The 19,666-nt window shown below is 37.8% G+C and overlaps 1 protein-coding gene across 4 annotated transcripts in view; it reads left to right on the forward strand.

Moving 5' to 3' along the window:
• The window catches only part of cdh19 (cadherin 19, type 2), a 119,989-nt gene extending 102,925 nt beyond the window's left edge, over positions 1-17,064 (forward strand). For 2 of the 4 annotated variants that reach the window (XM_016678526.1, XM_016678527.1), the window contains 6 exons: positions 3,774-4,027; positions 5,408-5,544; positions 7,638-7,759; positions 8,083-8,200; positions 11,990-12,238; positions 16,256-17,064. In XM_016678526.1, coding sequence (XP_016534012.1) covers positions 3,774-4,027; positions 5,408-5,544; positions 7,638-7,759; positions 8,083-8,200; positions 11,990-12,238; positions 16,256-16,764 — 1,389 coding nt within the window. In that variant the 3' untranslated portion in view covers positions 16,765-17,064. Of the gene's footprint in view, positions 1-3,773; positions 4,028-5,407; positions 5,545-7,637; positions 7,760-8,082; positions 8,201-11,989; positions 12,239-15,590; positions 15,630-16,255 lie in introns of all 4 variants that reach the window. The other 2 variants (XM_016678528.1, XM_016678529.1) reach the window with 2 other exon arrangements.
• Positions 17,065-19,666: the final 2,602 nt, after the last annotated feature.

The raw sequence follows: 19,666 nt of genomic DNA on the forward strand, positions 1-19,666 counted from the left end.
TGTCCTGGAAAAATAATGGTTTGGCATCACAATATGTGTATCTGACACTCATACCAAATTTGATCACCTGGTACGTTGTCACAGATTTTTTTGGGCCTGCCACTACAATATCGCAGCAATGAATCAATAATAACATTATGTTTTTTCTACATTTCTTACCGTCTTAAAGCGTTGCTCACCTCACCATGTCAGATGCTTGAAAATGCAGTAAAACTGCGAGCTTGAGTTACTTTCTGATCAAGTTGCTGCCCACGTGTAACCACTCATTGATCATTGAAATTAAATTTCCAGATGATTAATTGATCGGTAAATACAACGAATGTAAAAAATAAAAAAAGCCATCATTGCGAAAGTTAAGTAAACATTTTGATGCAGCAGAATACTATAATTTTCATGCTCCCAAAACATTCTCATTTTTGAAAATGGGTTTATGTCAAAAACTTGACAAGACATTTTTTTTTTTTCCAAATCCCAGAAAATCCAAAGCTTTTATGTTTTCTTTTGATCATTCAGAACTGATCTCATCAGGGCTCTAAAGCATGAAGCTGTGACTGTTATACATTTGTATGATGCTAAGTTTTCTCTGACAGTGTGGCAGATTATTTTCATATTTGAACTGTAGCATAAGAAAATGCAGATTCTTAGCAAACGGTACTAAATGCACAATTTGGAGTTGGCTGTGTTTCCCTCACACCCTTTTCTATGGCTGGATTTTTGTTGACGTAGGAGTTTTAACTTGTTTTAACTTTGTGGTAAGATTCCTTCAGTTACAGGTAAAGAAGGTTCCTATGGTAGCCTTGTCTCTATTATTTCCAGTGGAGGGATTTGCATGACGGTTTCTAGCCTTGGCGACTCTTCTTTCAAAACCTGTGATGACCAACGCATGTAGGTTACTGCTGCTACCAGCCGGTCCCCACATCAATGACCTAGATACTGTATGTTGCCATCATGATAAAGAACTAGTGCTCCACAGACATTTTGTAAATGCTCAAAGGAGACATAACAGGAAACTCTCACTCCATCACTCTGTCAGGAGCGCCACAACGTCCTATAAACCTCTCCAAGATCCAGCAAAGACGTTTCACATTGTAGCTGATGAAATGCAGCAAAGTCTGGCTGAAAAGTGTTCATTCAACTGGACACATTTGAAATGTTTAAGACAGTAGAAAAAAAAAATGCATTCATATTTAATGAGTAAGAGGCATTCAATTTTCCCCCGGGTATTTCTTTGAAGGGCTTTATGGTGGGCAATCAGTACTAATGAAGGTCTGCACATATTTTCCCACAGTACTGAGAATCTCTCAGCTAACTTTAATTCAGATACTTTTAAGGATCTAAATGCTTTATTGACAGTGGAGTATTTAAAGATCTGGGGAAGGATGTTTTCATTCCATCAGTGATTCATTTCTCATTAGCTGTGTTTACATGGACTATCTATAATCAGCTTAATAGCCCAATCAGTAGATCGTCATGTAAACACCACAATCAGATCGGACTGATCTAGTCTGGCTCAATCAGAATTAATTTTTAATCAGATTTAGAAAGCTAGAGTAACGTTTTTGTATGGATCAGCAGAAAATCAAATCTGATCCGTGGGTACATTTAAGTGTAGTCTTTTTTTTTCTGGTTGAAAAGTTTAGAGTTATTTTCTTCTTATATTTGAAACTTTTCAGCATCACAGAATTAGGAGCTTTCATCAGCTGTAAACACATTTATTCTGCAGTGAATTCAAGGATATGATCAGCGTTTCAGAAATTAGACATCCTTCTAGTTTACTACACTGCTAATTTCTGCTTCAATTACTTCTTTAAAACAGTACAGAGTTCTGTGTTTTTCAAGGCTGAAACGTAATTTCAGACCTGAAAAACAATCCGAGTCTCTCCCTCCATTTGTCTCACGTCTCACAACATGATGATAGTTTTCACAAGCTTTACTGCAGCTTTAAGCCTGACTAGCAGTAACTCAAATACTTACATGACTTGCATATGGAACCCTAATATTTTTGTTTCCACACAAAATCACAATAGTGTGGAAAATATATCTGCATGCGTGATCCAAAAAAGCAGTCTTCTTTTCACAGTTATTACTGTATAACGGTCCAGTCTTTATTATTTTGCTGTTATATTGTTGCACAGTATAATACCATCTAGTGAAGGTTCAGTTCAGGCAAACTTACCATCCAAATTTTTGCTCTTGCACTTTACAACTCGCATTCTGCTGAAATTTACAAATGGTCGTCACAGAGTGGTGCAGAAGAAAACCTTGGCTTTTACTACTGAATTTTTTGTCTTTGAAACGCAGGTGTTCGTAAAAGTTCAGTAATATAAAGGAGTTTAAGAGTGTGCACACTTTCTTCTTTCAGTATAGTTCTTTTCACTGCTCTCGCCATCCATCTTTACTGTGTCTGGTAAATGTTCCTGCTAAGTCCAGCTTTGAAAACACCAGGCTATTACTGCTCATATATTTTCCTGCAGTGACTCTGTGACTTTGTTTGCAGGTAGAAAACACAATTCACAGACTGACTTCATGTGTTTTGCGATGTTTCCCTCCAGGGAAGCTTAAAATAAAGAGGTCATACTGGCAAATAGGATCAAATCACAAAAAAGATGGAGTAAAAAATGATAACTTTATTAAATAAGGGTAAAAAGCGACCTAAACCAACCTGGCCTAATGTGCAAAACTAAATGCCCCCATGTACTAGTAAATTATCAATCCATCTTGGTGGATTGATAATTGGCTATGGTTTTTCAGCCATATTGAAATAGATGTCTTTCGCAAAACTGCAATGAAAATACTTCTTCACATCATACCAGTCAGGTGATCAACAGCCAAATGCTACTACTGGCGAAAATGCCAAAGAAGACAACAGGAAGTAGTAGTCGGAGAACGGTGGTTTGTTTTTGTTGTTTTGTTTTCTGGACAGTGTGCAGCTGCCTCCACCAGAGCCCTCACAGCATCGCGCAGTTCATAAAAAGTTGTGTGTTATTAGAACATGTTAAATCCATAGTTTTTCTGTAAAATTGTCAGCTATGATTTCCCCCAAAAGGTTGCATACATAGCTGCTTGCCATGATTTTGAATGACTTATAGCAGAGACAAGCTTGTTCTTGTATGATTTCAATTAATTTGATTAATTAATGGAGAAATCAAAATGGTAAAATTGTGGGGGGGTTTACATTAGCTGAATCTAGACAAAGATTTGTGCACGTTTGTAATGGAAACGTTGCTAGTGAAAGACAGGATATTATGTTCTAAAACACTGTAAACTGTACAACTATTTCTACGCGACTCGCCTTGTCTGCTCATCGTGTAACTACACATATATGGTTGGAAATAAAATATATATTTTTTCCAATTAACATAGAATGAGTCAGAATTGTTTTCCAGCACAAACACTGTAAGTAATTTTTTGCTTTTCACGACAGGCAGGAGATTTCTACTTAAATGCCATAAAATGGAAAATAAATATTGACTTTGTTTAGGAATCATTTTGAGCGCGTGGTAATGTTTCGCCCGCTGTTTTCCTATTAGTCGCATCTTAATGTTTTTTTCAAAACCATAGCATTATTTAAGAGCGTTCTCACAGCTTGGAGCTCATTGGCAATTGCTGAACATCATTAAACAGGTTTTACTTCCAGTGGAGTAATTGTCTGAAGCACAAGTCTCAGGGAAACCTGATTGAAAAGTTGATCAGAAATAAAGAGCTGTATTGTTGTTGTGAAATGTTAGATTATTATTATTATTATTTTATTTTATTTTTTCATTGTTTCACAGCCTTTGGACTATGAATCCAAGAGACGCTACACGATGGTGGCAGAGGCAGCTAACAACCACCCAGACACTCGGTTTTTGCCTCTGGATGAGTTCAGCGACAGGACGACGCTGAAGATTTTTGTGGAGGATGTCGACGAGCCGCCTGTCTTCCTCTCGGCGCTCTACGAGTGGAAGATTCCCGAGAATGCAGCAGTGGGAACAGTGGTTGGCACCGTTAGCGCCAGAGACACTGACACAGTCAAGAATCCCATCAGGTAGTGTGAGCAGGAACGGGGTTGGGGGCTCTGGGGGGGTCGGAGGGGGGGGGCATCTGCCATCCAGCATCCAACAACTGGCATGATAATGACGGGTTAGACGCCCAATGCCGAAACACCTGGAGACAGCTTCCTCCACAGGGTGAAAAATCATTCCATTTCAAAAAGCCTTACTGGCTTGCTGCATCCATTTCTACCTCCTTGATCTCTGGATACCCACAACATGGTCATATTTATCTCATAATACTTTAGTGGGAAATGAGCCCTCCTGAATAAATCATGACATTTCTTCTTTTTTCTCTCGCACCTCACGGGCTTTTCTATCTATTGCGGCGGTATTATCGCAAAGCGACGTCGCAGAGAACGTGCAAAATGTAATAAAGCACCGTACGAGGTGGCATATGGAATTGAGATTTGCCGTCATTTGCAAGTGGGGCACGTTGCAGAGGAGACAGCCGTACAAGCGCTGCCTGTAGTCCATCTCAGCAGAGCTTAAGAGTGGCAGGTGCTGCATATCATGCTCAGCGCAGCGTCTATTATTGTCCCTGCGGAGACAGTGTTTCATTGATTAATAAATTCAGGCTGACATTTTAGGGGTTTCCAGAGTTCCAGTAAATATGATTAAGTTTGCCATCTCCAGACCTCCTTTGAATTAGTGCACAGAAATGATGTCACCTTAAAGTGAGGTAAGAATTAAATGTATGATGATTTTAAAGACAATGCTCTAGGAAAAAAAAAATAAAATAAAAAAATCTCTCACAATAGTGATGACTGGAAGATGGTGAACAATTATTTAGACAACTATGATATAGACAGGGCAACCGACTTTTCATATCTGTCTGTCTCAGATGTAACATAGAGCATTCATATACTTTGGATGCACTGGAATTAAAATTTGAACAAGATTATTTCAAAAATAAAAACCTCTTGCAATGGATTATCACACATAATGCTTGAGATGGATACAACTAAAACCATTATATGAAGGAATAAAGTCTGAAAAATTGTCATCCATTCTCCTCCAAAATGCTGTTAAATTCCATGCTTTTTTTTAATGTTTGATCTGTGTTTTATAAATTACTCACCAGTTACACATATCATCGTGAAAAACAAGGGTTGCTAATTAAAAATGAAAATCAATTTACATTGACTGGAAGCATAAACAAATCTGTTATCAGAGTAAGGTGCTGTGTCCTTGCACCACTTTGTTGTCACTTTTCTCTCACTAGCTTGTGTGTGCACTTGTTTTGCTGGATATCTAAGATAAAAAAAAAGAGCAATTTGTCTAATTAATTTCCCTGCGGTTTTGCGACGTCTTCTTTGCCCAGAAACCAGCCTTCCGTGTTAAATGTGCCATTTCTGTGAATTTCTCTCCTCCAGATACTCGATCGACAAAAAGACCGATGCCACCAACGCTTTCAAAATAGACCCAAACAATGGAACCATAGCTATCGCTAAGGCTTTGGATCGAGAAACTGCAGACTGGCACAACATGAGCGTTGAAGCCAAGGAAACCAGTAAGGATGTTTTCTTGTTGATAGAGCCGTGGCACATTTATTTTTATTCCCGTTTGACGCCTCTAATCAATGTGTTCCAGCGTTATTGCTGCTTAGGAAAGTCACAACTAACTAGATGGCTCTTTTTTTTTTTTACTTTTGGAGTGAATGTAAATACTGGTATACAGGTAAAACCTTAATAAATTAAGATGGAAATGAACCGTTCTAATTTTTAAAAAAAATAAAGCAGTGACATAGATTACATTTTACAAATAAGATTTCTGTTGATTTAATTTTGCTGATTGTCTTCAGATTGTGAAAAAACAAACTTCAGTTCCTTGTTTCAAACAGACTAATAATAGAACAAAATTGAATGCAAAATTATGTTATGACCTAAGCAATTAAATCAGTTAAAGAGAAAACTGCTGGCTCTTCATGTATTGAGTTAAGCTTGTTTTTCGCAGAGTACTGAAAAATAAATGTGGAAAGTGGAGTGGAAGGAAAAACTATGCCCCAAAAGTTAAATAACCTCAATTTTAAAGTTAGTGTCTGTCTATCTGGAGCTCTTGCAATACTTTCTGCTGACAAGCCTTATGGAGATCCTGATTTAATTCAGCAAACTGGCCAGACCTAAACCCCAGAGATTTGATTGAATACTGTCAGCTGGAAGAATAATAAACCCAGATCCAGCAGGTGAGCTGAAGGTCACTTCTAAAGAAAGCTGGACTTCTTCAGCAGAGACTCAGCCTGATCACCTCCATGCTGTATTAACAGAAGCAAATATCTGTGAGATATTCCAGTCGGATGAAATACGTTAAAAATTATATTCTGAAATGTAATTCTTTATTCTTTTGTACACAGATGCAGTTTTTTCATCTGGAATGCTTGATTGATGGTGACTTTAAATGGTACAGGGACATGTGGATGTACCTGTGGAGTCCATGCAGTGAAGTTAGATGATCAAACGATTACTCAACCAGGCTGGATGGTTTGATAAACAGCAGTAGTACCAGTCATAAGTAGCAATTATTGATGTGGTTTTGTTGTTTGTATGAAACAACAAACAAACAATATTTCTGAAGAGCTTTCCAGACCTATTACACTCAATATTTATACGGCTTAATGCAGTGAACAAGTTTTGGTTTCAGTTGTAAACAACAAGTCATCCATTAAGTTTCTCGAAAGACGGATGATTTGAGCCTGAACCTTCTCTTCTTTAAATGTACAATTTTGCAATTGAAATTTAGACAGACAGATAACACCTTAATGCTATAATGCTACTGTTAGCAAACTCTTTCACATGCAAACAGTCCATGAATGAATCATGAGTTTATGAAAGATGCACCTGGAAAGTTTTGGCGTGCCTCTCAACTTTCCATTTGTCGCATTTCAATCCATTAAGAAATTAATTATAGTTCATATTTCAAGTAAGTCTGAAATATGAAATAAAAGCTTGGATTGTTTCTCTGAAAAATTGCACAACTGGTTGCTAAGCACAATCTAACAGTGATATTTCTCATCCTTAAAGAGAGCACACAATGGTGTTGTCTCTGGAAAGTTTTTTGTTCTTTAACCTCCCATGCAAAGTAAACATAGATCACTTGATTGTCTGAAGTCAGCTGGACAGACTATTCTTTGCAAAATAACACAAACTTAGTCAGATTGCAGAAAGAACAGAAATATTCTTTAATTGTCTAATATCACCTTGGATCGTCAATTGAGTTTCAGCTCAAACTTTGACTGGGATATTCAAACTCATGAACATTCCTTGATCTAAACCATCCATTCTTGCTGTGGCTCCATGTTCAGGATTGTTGCTGATTTTACAGGTTCAAACCGACTTCTTTTCTACTTCCCCACCAGCTAAATGTTCTCCGGCTGATATTCAGCGTTTTTGACTACACATGCAGGGCAAAACACTCAGTTTTGTGAAGTGTGTGGTTCATTCAATTGCATCCATTGATTATCACGTTCAGGTTCTGCTCAGCGCAGTCGTGTTCTAAGAGCACCAAACATTTATCAGTCTGAAGTGTTATTCTGCCACAGCTTTCACAAAGCGTCTGTGATACATGCACCCAGTGGACTTCAGTGGATGTCTGTCTTCGCTGCTGCAGTGCAAAACCGTTTATCCTCCTCCGTGGCGGTGTTCATCACCGTGCTGGACGTAAACGACAACGTGCCAAGGCTTGCGAGGGATTACCAGCCGTATATCTGCGAGGGCACGCAAGCAGGAGAAGTATGTCCATTATGATGCTCTCGTGTTGGGGATTTTACTTTGCGGCAATGTTATAACCAAAACGTGTTTAAATATGGCGGAATGCTTTGAACATATTTGTTTTATCCCACGTTGTCTTTTCTGCGGCGATGACATGAAAACATTTGATATTTGTACACCAGGTGCACTCATTAAATTACCAGCAACCAAATTCAATTTCTTTTTTCTTTTCTTCAAAAAGGAGATGAATAGGTAGCCGAAAACACAGTGCGTCGCATTATATTATGTTTGTGCTTTAGTAATTGCGGTGCTTATTTTTCTTCTCTCCGTTTGTGTCTCTTGAGCTCATTCATCTTCTCAGTGCCGTCGACCCGGACAAGGCTGTGGAGGAGCACCACTTCTACTACTCCATGGTTCCCCAGGAGCGCATCAATCCGAACTTCACCATCAGAGATAATCAAGGTTACATTTAATTGAAAATGCAGCTAATAATACTTTTTAGAATTGTATAATGGGTTCATAGATTCTGTAGTAGCACTAACCCAGATAATTCGCTGTCCTCAAGTTAAGTAATCTATTATGCAATAGCTAGTAATTAGTGTTTTATTGCTATTTAAGAAAGCTGCTTGACATTATTTCACCAAGGCCTCTTCAGTTGCATGAAGACTGCATTACACATCCAGCCAGATTCTGTTTATAGACGTCTTGCAGATACAGAATTTGTCTGAATAGACAGTCACTGAATGATCGCCTGGCAAAACATTCAACATTGTTCCCACATTGGATTCGGAGCATTGGATTTAATCAAAAATTAAAGGATGTTGGTCCTGACACAAGTCCTTGAAAATACTCAATAAGCCCAACATTTCAAAGCTGGAGTTTTTTGGTATTGAATATTTCTGGTTTTAAAAGGGGGGGAAAAAATCACAAAGCAAATTCTGAAGGTCTTGTCAAAGTCCAAAGCTCTACGGTGTATCTGGAAAGTGTTCACGGCGCTTCACTTTATTCTAAATAGTATTAACTTCATCTATTTCCTCAAAATTCTTCACACAATTACCCCTTTATGATGATGCGAGGAAAAAGTTCTGCAGACTTTAATTTATTAAAAATAGAAAACCAAGAAATCACATTTGTGTCAGTTCTTACAGCCTTTGTTTAATAATTAATGATCCACCTTTGACATCAATTACAGCCTCGAGTCTTTTCGAATACGGTGCCACAAGCTCAGCTCACTGATCTTGTGGCTAATCCTTATTTGCTTTGTTTCTCCAGCTACACCAGGTTGCAAGACTTCATGAGGATGCTGTTGTTTTATTAAGATTTAGGGAGTTAATACGTTTTAGCTTCCATTTCCGAAGAACGCTCAGTTAACATCCGTGCCAGCTAGCTGCTCGTTAGCTCATGCTGGTAAAACAGTTTGGCGGAGCGACACCTGGAAGTTTCATTTATTTCACGTTACAATTGCGCTGTTTCATTTTATTCAGTCTAATTCTGAATTTAGTTAAAACTGCAGGGAAAAATAGCAGCAACAATACTGGCCTTCTTCCAATAACTTGTTCCTGTTAAGTTTTCAGCCACCTACAAAAAAAAACATTTCATTAGACTGGATGTGAGGTACTCCATCTCTATGGACAATGTACTAAGCTGTGTGGAAACAGAGCATAAAAGCTGCAGGTACATTTTTCTTCTTTGGACGGAGCCAAATTAGTTTTTTTTTTGTTTGTTTTTTCTTCTTTTTTATCTCTGCTTGCAATCTGAGCCTCCTGCCATTGAGCTGTTTGCAGACATGCAACGAATGTACGTTTAAAGAATCTGATTTGAATAAAGAACCTTGTGTTTTGCCGAGTAGTTTCAAATGTAACTGATTATAGTTTTAGCTTCAGTCTAGGCAACAAACTTTGGTGGCAGTTTGAATAAATCCTCCATCAAGTCGAGCAAATGAGCTCTTGGGCGACTTGGTCTTTTTGCAGGGACATTTGGCATAAATTAAATCTGTAATTATTCTTCCAGGAAGAAGAAATGTCATTATGAACATTCCTGACATTTCTTGCAGAAGACTTAAGGCTACAGCGCACACCTCTGCCCGCCAGTAAAAAAAAAAAAAAAAGATCAATCTGTATGCATTTCCTTACCGTGGCTGTAAAACGTTTGTGAGCATAAATTCATTCAATGAAAACACACCAAAGAACCACTAACAGTGCACAAAACACCCGAGATATGAGCTTTCATGCACCTTTAACTGTCTTAACTGAGGCCCTTCAACACATCCGTGTCTGCCGTTTACATTTAGACACGAGAAAACCTGTTTCCATACCATGAACATCTTCATTTTTCTTGATGTAAATGTGATTTGTATCCTCAAAACTCATGGTTTTAAGAAGTACTGTTGTCTGAATGTGTAATACATCCTAATGCCCAACTGGATGTACTGAAAAGACGGTGAATAACTGTCGATTTATTGCACATTTTGAAATGGTTACTGTGGGCTACAATCACACCAATTGAAGAACAAAACTGCTTGAACTCAGGCTGCAAACACACATTTCCAACAACAACCAGCAAACAGACCATTAGAAACGAGAGAACAGCTTCGTTAGGATGAATTTTACTGCAGGGCCGCGACTCTGTCAAAGAACCTCCTATCTGAATTATCGGATTTCATTAATTGAGACATAACTTAGTGGTCGTAACTTATTGATTGATTAATTTGTTGGACTTTAAATGAGAGCTTATCTTATTATTCAATAGAATAATTACATATTTGAAAAGTTTGGGCAGCAGATGCAGTTGTTCATCTCTCATTGGCAGTTTGTTGAGTTTCTCAGTCTCTGGCTTCTTCAAACGGTGGAGGAAGATTTCAGTCAGTGAGTCATCAGTAGAAGAAGATTGAGCTGAGAGTGGGAGACAAAAGTCAGAAGCTGCTTCTGAATCGTCTCAAATGAAAAATATTTCAAACGGCAGTTATTAAACCTCCTAAAAGGTCAGAAATTGAATTTTAAAAGGTACATTTACCGATGTGCCAAAGATATGAAAACAAGGCATAATTCTGCAAATAAATTTAGATTTTTCTTGCAAAAGAATGTCTGGAAGAAACTAATAGTTTCTTGTTAAATGTATAATGTGACATAAACTGTATGCTGTTAAAAATCCACTTCTGATTGGTTGATCTTTCTCCAGATCAACCAATCTGGACAGAAAGACTACTAAGCACATGTTTTACTCCATCAGCTTGGTACCAAGGAGACCAAAATAAAGATTTTTGTTTGTTTTGTCGATTTTGCAGCATTCATTTGGTTTTTGTGTGAAGCAATTTCAAAAACTTTTATTTTTCTCTCCGTCTCGTGGATATGCTCATTTTAACAAGTACGGATTCTGAAACAGAATTATTTCATTTTCCTTTCCCCCCTCAATTTAACACTAACTGCCGAAAATAAAAAAAAAAGCCTGATTGTCCCTTTCTTGAAACTTCTGAAAGACCCAAAACTTTTGTGAAGAATTTCACTTTTATCAGTTAAACTACTATTCTGAATGTCTAATTTCTTAATTATAAACCTTCTCCTGCTAGTTGTAGAGGTTTGTGCAGAGAAAAACCTTTGCTTGTTTGGTTTTCTTTTTACTTAATTAAATCATCAGAAGATATTATGATTATTAATAATAATAAAGTATTTTTGACTGATAATTACCAGGCCAGATGATTCATTAGGAATTGAGAAATGCCCTCTATAATTAATATTGTTCACATGCGTAAACCTTTGAGTGTCTCTAGATGAGTAGTTTTCTAGTCGAGAAAGTAAATGAACATTTTTGCTTTGTTAGTCAGAGGACTGTGACTGTTTCTAAAGGTTTACAATAAATAGAGACAGTAGGAATAGAAACATGTCAGTGGAACATGAAGTACTTTAAAATGTATTAAATAAGCTATGATGAAACATACAATGGTGCAGGGAATTGGTGATTAGCCATGCGAGGACCAGACAGCGACAGGCAGATGAATAATGAGTCAAGAAAATGAACATAAAGGAAAGAGTATTGCTATATGCCACACAGCTTATTTTATGTCAGTTATTGTTCAGCGGTCAAATTAAATCAAACACACGCAATGAAAACTGACTTTATCTTTGCATTGATCTTTAAGAAAAATCTGACTTCAAATTTTTAGGCATATTAGGCTTTTCCTCCCGATTTTTTAAGGTACCCGCACATGGAGGAGCGGTCACTAAAAACGGTCTTTGACTCTCGTCGTCGTTCCAGATAACACGGCAGGCATTGTGGCGCGCAGGAGCACTTTCACCCGTAAAGACCAGACTCAGTACCTGCTTCCTGTGGTGGTGACCGACAGCGGCACCCCGGCCCTCTCCAGCACCACCACGCTGACCATAGGCGTCTGCAGCTGCCTCCCGGCTGGACATTGTCCCACCGCCGGGGTCGAGGCTCTCGCTCTCTCCGGGGTCAGCATGCAGACCTTAGTGGGGATTTTCGTCTGCCTGGTCACTCTGACTGGTAAGTGTGAATGGACGCGATGATGACTTGTTTTTAACAAGTGAAAGTTTACTGTTCCTGAAGTCATGTAGCCATAAAGTTACCATGTCAACATGTCATTAGTCATACCTAATCTTGTTGCCGTTTGTTTTGCGTTTCCAACTTTTTAAATCGGTTTATTAGTGAGATAAATATCAGTTTATCAAAATAGTAACAATTCATTGAAATGTGTGAGCACACATTCATGTCTTGAAATGTTTAACGGCTTCTTCGTCGGCTCTCCTTGTGTTCAAACAGCATCCTCAAAATGTGTGCATTTCAGAAAACTACAACCACTGTGGAAATCTGTAGAAAAATGTTAAAGTTTAATGTTGAAATAGGAATTTAAATTTAAAAAAAAAACCTTGACACTTTTACCCAGGTTAATTTTAATTAGTGGCTAGCTGAATTATTAAGGTCAGCAGTGTTTTTTGAATCTTAATATACTTATTCAAGTAAACCATTACATATTAATGTGATGGTATAGAAAAGCCTGAAAGACCTACAGATAGTTTGAGAATCAATTATCTCCCATAACGACAGATTGTGTCTCCAAGTGACCTTAACACAGTGTTATCGTTTTAGTGGTTCTGTCTCATAGTTGTAAAATTTTGATCCCATATGACTAAAAAGGCACAAAATGGAAAAGGGTGAAACTATCTGCACCCGTTTTAAGGAATGGAAACCATTAATTGGCTTCTACTCTATGGGAATAAAGATGTGGATGTGGGGATGATAATGGATCAGATGAAGAAACAGTCTGTTGCAATCAGTTGCCATGTTTAAACATTTGGGAGCAGACTGACAGACTGGGCAGGAATAAAAAAAAATAATAATTTCAATTATTTGAGACACCATGTTTAACTCCATTCCATGGTTGTGATCTTGCCCCTTTATTCCCTCATAAAATTTCAGCTTTTTTGTGCCATGAAAAGGTGAACAATGATAAATCACTTGAAAAAAGAAGTAATTACCCTGTTATGTAAGTGTGCTTTTGCTTCAGTATCAATAAAAATTTAAACTGCCTTGAGAAAATCTACAGTTTCACCTGAAGACACACTATTCCAGAGGATGATGGTACCAACACTGTGCTTTAGTGGAGGTATGCTGCTCTTTTAGTGATGCATGATGAGCCAAAAATACTCATTTGGAATAGTGGCCCCAAAAGTGGAAGTCTGGTTCCATCAGACCGCAGCACATCCTCCAACGTGGTTTTGGGTGATTGTAGGCTCAGAGGATTTCTCTGGAATAAATGCTTTGCTGCTTCAGTATTCACTCCAGACATATGGAGGATAGTACCAGTACATGTTGGAAAATCCCTCAGCTCTTTCTATCTGCCTGACTGTAGAATATGTTTTCATAGAGTATATCTACAATACTTTCAGGAAAATGCAGCATGGGGACCTGAAATGCATAGGTACAAACCCAATCCCTGCAAATACTGGCCATCCACTGCATGTTTTTTTTATTTTTTAAATGGAATGGGAATAATTTTTAGTAAAGGTTTTTGCTGTACCAGTGGCAGGAAGAGGGGCGGAGAGGGAAGGAGAGGGCATGCAGCAACAAGTACATTTGGTTCCACTAATCAAACTGGGGACAGCAGTGCTGAGAACTGCAGCCTCTGCATATGGTGTGCCTGCTCTACCACTGACTCCTGATTTATTTAATCATTTTAATTAAACCGATTTAATAATCGGTTAACAACAATAGCAAAACTTCAGAGAACAGGAAAGGATGATGAACCCATGACCTCGTTGCACATCCTGTAAGTGAGTAGTAGAGCTCGCAAGAAAATGAAAAGGTTTTCCCCACCCAAATTTCAGACAATAATGAACTGAACATTGGACCGCCTGCTGACATGCAGGCAGACAGATCATGTCTGTTTGCTCAACAGAGAAGTTTGTGCAAAAGTTTGGACGAACAATGTATTCTGCTTCTGTTGCGTCACTATGTAGTCAGGAAAGAGAGCGATGAGGCAGAGCTCCATCAGGTTTGTCAGATACTGCGAAGGGAATATCAGTAACAACTCTCTGGAATTTTTATATGTTATCCGGCATTCCAGAGACGCATGTTTTAAACTTGTATAAGTTCATATCTGTATCTTTTACCCTTCTTGTTACATCAGTGCAGCTTCTCTGGTTTTTCTTACTGGGGGAAAAAAAAAATACCTGAGGAACAACAACAACAGGAACAATTTAAACAGCAACCTACCACAGCAAGTGAATTTTCATATTATGTAGACATCTAAAACTGAGTAAAACATTTCCGATCTGTTGCATTTTACTAAGTTTTGATGGTGAAGACCAAGTTTGGTTCCAGCAAATTTTGAGAAATATTTGATATTTATAGGTTATTTTTTTTCTCCAATACTCCTTCTACTTCTAATATTCATGATAACTGTGTTCGCTGCCATGATACAGATGTGTGATGTGGATACTTTTTCATAAACTTCTACTGACAGACATCTTGGCAAATTGAAATCCTTTGTTGCCTCTTTGCAAGCTGCAGCTAAAGGATGCAAAAGATCAAATGTCATAAAAATCCTGAGCTTGAAATCAGGTTAATAACCCTCACTATGATTAATGCTGGTTGTGAAGTAAAGAAGAGTAATTTCTATAATTAAATGAGAAGATGCTTCAAAAAAATATTAGATTTAGTGTGTGTGTGCACTTTATGCATCTTAATAGATCATTTTTAAAATTCTGTTCTCGCCTCGGGTCGAAACAAGTTAAAATAATTTTGACGCATTTAACCATTTTATTGCATTTATTTATAGAAAAAAAAACAAAAAAAAACATGCAATCAAAAGGTGACAGTTCAAATGTAGACAGCCCACATTTGAACCGGGTTGTCTGCATTTTTTGAAATCCGCTTCACTTTCAAAATTAGTTTTGTTTGATGTCGGCTGGTAACAGTTCCAAACATTAATACGATTGGGTGGCAGCAGATTAAGCCCCCCCACATAATCCATTATGTGAAGAGCTCCCTCTATTCCAGGAGTTCGTGTTCCGTTCTGTCGCTATTACCAGAACATCTGCTTTGCTCTAAGGCTCAGACATTTTCTGCTAAGCAGAAGCACCTTTTGCAAAGAGATGACAGCTCGTTCTTTGTCAGAGGGTGTATAATAGCTGCTGGGCCAGCAGTGAGGTAATGCGTTACATGGTGACATAGATGAGTGATAGAAGAGTCTAAACTACACATTTCCGGAGCATCTCATTGGTAAACAAACCATAGCACACTTTAAAAGAAAAATAAAACTGCTAGCATAAAAAAAATAAATGAATTAAGTCGTGTTTCTCTGAAATGTTGTTTTCATAAAGTTCCTCTTTTCCAGCAGATGTGAACTAAAGCACTTCCACCTGACAACCATTTGGCAAGTATATGAAACAGCAGGGTTTTCATTAACAAATTTCCGCTTTCATTGTTGAAGCCACCGTTTTTTTTGTTTTTTTTTTAAACTCACCAGCGTGCCTTTAACACACGATTACAATGCTGGAGCGTGCAGTGCAATGATGCCAGGTAATGAGTGTATTGGTTGCAATACATCAGTACCAATGCCATCCTGGGACACTGATGGGTGTGCATAGTGAAGAGCTTTATTATGACCTTAGCTGCTTTGTGTCCTCCCTTTGCCCATCACATGAAAGATTAATGACAAAACCCGCTATGCTAACACTTCTCAGAGAACAAGAGGCTGTTAAAACAGTAGGGAAAAAAAAAAGATAAATGCTTTTAGTATTCTGTGCCACATGGAGCGAATAAAGGAATTTATTCTTTATATTTGAAGTGAAATAAAAAAAAAGTAAGATATTACCAATGTTTTTTTTTTCCATATTTGCAGGAAAACATGTTGCAGGAAAACAAATCTGGCTGCTATTATTTTCATGCATGCTCCATCAGGCACCGTATGTTGTGTCTATTTTTTTTGTTTTTTTCTTCTCGCTAAGCTCATGCCCCGGTGTTTAACTATAATGATCTCGCACTGTGTCGTGTCTGCAGCGCTGTCGGTTCTAATGCTGATTGTGAGGAGGCACCGGCGTAAGCAACAGGAGGGGACGGATGTGGAGGTGAAGGAGTTGGAGTTGCCCGACACCTTTTCCCAGAAGGTGCTTTACTACGGAGAGAGAGGAGCCGGCCTGGACTTCTGCCAGCCTCCCGTCCCGCTGCGCCCCCATCCGAGGAGGAGGGACAGGAAACTGCGGAGGGAGGAAGTCAGGGCCAGCATACGGATGTCGCTCCGAGAGTCACACCTCATTGGGCCGGAGGACGAGGTATTCAGGCAGTTTATCCTGGACAGACTGGCAGAAGCCGATCAGGATCCTTACGTCCCACCATTTGATTGCCTTCGGACTTACGCGTACGAGGGGTCAGGGTCGTCCTCAGGGTCTTTGAGCTCATTGGACTCCTGTTTGGAATTTGAACCTGAGAAACCTGTGTGTAACTCCAAGCCTTATGCAGTAAGACTCACCCCATGGTTCGGAGGAGCAGAGGAAGACACATTCTTCTAAAGAACGCCTCCCCCTCCCACCTTTTATATATTGATAATAATTGTTAAAGGGTAAAAAGGCCAGGACAGCTTCTGTCCAGGAAGCTTTAATCAAACAGACATTGGTGATTTCTCATAGGCATATTCACACTCATTGAATATTTTTCACATTTTATCAGTAGGTCAGCACAAAGTAATTCAGCATTCAATTTTGAAGACGATAGAAAATGATTCATGGCTTTCAAATGTGTTGTTTTTTTGAGTAAAGGTGAACACAAACGTTTGACCCACATTTGAGCAGGGCCGTGCAGAGACCACTGAAGGGGCAGGTGCTCAAAAAAAAAAAAAAAAAAAGGGCACATCTAACCATATTCTAGGACAGAATATTAACAAAGTCTCTCAGCTTTCAGAGTTTAATAAACTATGATAATTTACAAAATTGTGAGATATACAATCAAAGCTAAAGAAAATCTCTATATAGAGCATACAGCTATGCATATGTAAGATATTTTATTAGTAATTTATTTCTGCAGGTCTATGTTGTTATAGGAAAGTATTGCAGTATTCAAACCCACAATTTAGCAGGATATGTAAATCAGAGCTAGACCACCAGACATATATTGTCTTTACAGAATTATACTATTAAAAATGTAAACAAGGGCACAATGCTACCTTTTAGTGTAATCTATAAAACAAAGAGCTACCTGTTTGCTACACTGTCAGTGGAGATAAAGATGGTCCATTCAGGAAAGCAGAGCTGCATCAAACTTTAACGTGGAACTGCAGAAAAAGAAAAAAGAAAACAAAAGCAAAAATTGAATCGTTAATGCATGCCACCATGAGAAAAGCCTACTGAGTTTTGCTTAAAAAACCTTTTTGCCCATCTCAGAAATCTTTTCTTGCTATTCTAAGTTGTTTTTTTTTGTTTGTGACTCAAAGTTTTGCTTGTGATTCTCACATTAAAAGATTTCTGATGTGTGCAAATAAAAGTTTGTTTGGCAAATAACTTTTTGAGTTCACAAGACAAAAATGAGTTATTTAATTTAAAAAAAAAGTTTTTTAAACAAAACATTTTGTTTTTAAAAAAGAAATCATTACCATTCCAAAAGTTTTGATTACAATTTTATTTTACTTAACTCAGGTTAGTTTTTTTTTTTCATTGAATAATTGGGAAAAAACAATTAACTTCATACTCTGCGAACCAGACCCTAAACTTAGTTAAAATCTGGTTTGAGTTTTTTTCCCTTCATTAATGACACACTTTTATTACATACATTATATCTATCATGGTAAGTCAGGGTGAGTTATTTTTAATTCTAAATGAATATCCTTGGACTTTTATTTAAGTGCTATTCTCCTTTAAGGTACATTTACCTAACGCCAGAATAATGCAAAGTACATTATGCAGCAAAGGAAATTAGAAGACATTTATACATTATGGAGATGATCGGTTTTGGACGGGCGATGTGCCATTATTGCAATAGTGATACTGAAGAATGACTGATATCATTAACGATACAGGGAGAAGCTTTTTAGTTATCTAGCTTTGCTAGCTGCTAGCTAACGACTTTGCTAGCAAAGCTGTTAGCTAGCTGCTAGCTAACAGCACAACAACAGCCTAATGTCAGTATGATAAAAATACTGAATTGATAGTTAAGAACAGTTCTTCCTCACCTGGCTGTCTCCTCCCGCTCAGTAGTTCTTCAGAGTAAACCAGACGCAGAGGCCTGTCAGTGTCTGTTGTATTTCACTACCTCTCTGCTTAAACCGCTGAAGCAGAAACGATACGTTCAACGTTTTCCGTCATCTGACAAGTAGCAAGTCTGCTCCACTTTATTCACCAAAAAGGTTTTTTTTTTTAATTCACCAAAATCTGTTCTGTAATCTGGGACGTTCGCTACGTTGAGCTCCAGTTAGCCGCTTTATCTCACTGCGCGAGAGGCAACTGCGTCATGCATCACGGGCAAAAGGTCAAAGGTAACAAGGTGACCGGAGGGCTTGTGTTTTTACAAACAAAAAAACAACAAAAAAAACAACAAAAACGCAAATAATTATAGTACATGTTATTATGTGTCAGAAGAGGGCTTAGAAAATAATAACAAAAAAAAACAAAAAACAGTTTGACCAAAAAGGGCACTTGGGGGCAAGGAGCAAAAAGGGCAGGTGCTCAAGCACCCCCAGCCCCCCCCTCTGCACGTGCCTGCATTTGAGGTTTTTATTTAAAAGAAATTGCAAGCCATGTTTCTGCTGCCCTGGGTTGCTTTGCTACATAAAATCTGAATAAAACCTAAAGAAAATATATTGTGCTTGTAAAATGTGAAAAAAATAAAATAAAATAATGTAGTGTAAATATTTGTACCAATATTTCTTGTTTTTTTTTTTTGTTAGATTTCAGGCTCACTTCTTCTCCTTGTTGTTAGGGCTTTTAAGGCAGCAGGCTTCGACATTTTTTTCTTCATCTTGACAGTTTGCACAATGACAAAGTGTACTTTTTAAAATGTCAAACCATTGCTGTGAAGATAATATCAAGCCTTATATAAAAACAGCTGCTGCTGGCAAGCTTCACATATCCAATCCATTTTGGCAGCTGTATTTTTGTTGCTTTCTAAAACCATACATGCTGCTTAACTCTCCTCTATGTTCTTTACTTCTTTTAAATCCTATATTTATTACTTAGTACATAATTTCAGCCTGTTTGACTGGGATTGTGCATCATTTAGTTGAAAATATTATTCCAATGAGATCATGTTAAAGGGGATTAGAGGAACTGAAAAATATGCTCTTACATTCTTTATTTTCTTATCAGTTCTTATAGATTTTTTTTCCCTACTTCTTGTAACATTAAATGGCCTTTTGGGACTTGAATAAAGCTGGATCTGAATAAAACTCTCAAATTATAATGATATTATAATAATCAGTGGTTT

Source organism: Poecilia formosa, unplaced genomic scaffold, assembly GCF_000485575.1.
Source record: "Poecilia formosa unplaced genomic scaffold, Poecilia_formosa-5.1.2 Scaffold184, whole genome shotgun sequence".
Classification (NCBI taxonomy): Eukaryota; Metazoa; Chordata; class Actinopteri; order Cyprinodontiformes; family Poeciliidae; genus Poecilia; species Poecilia formosa.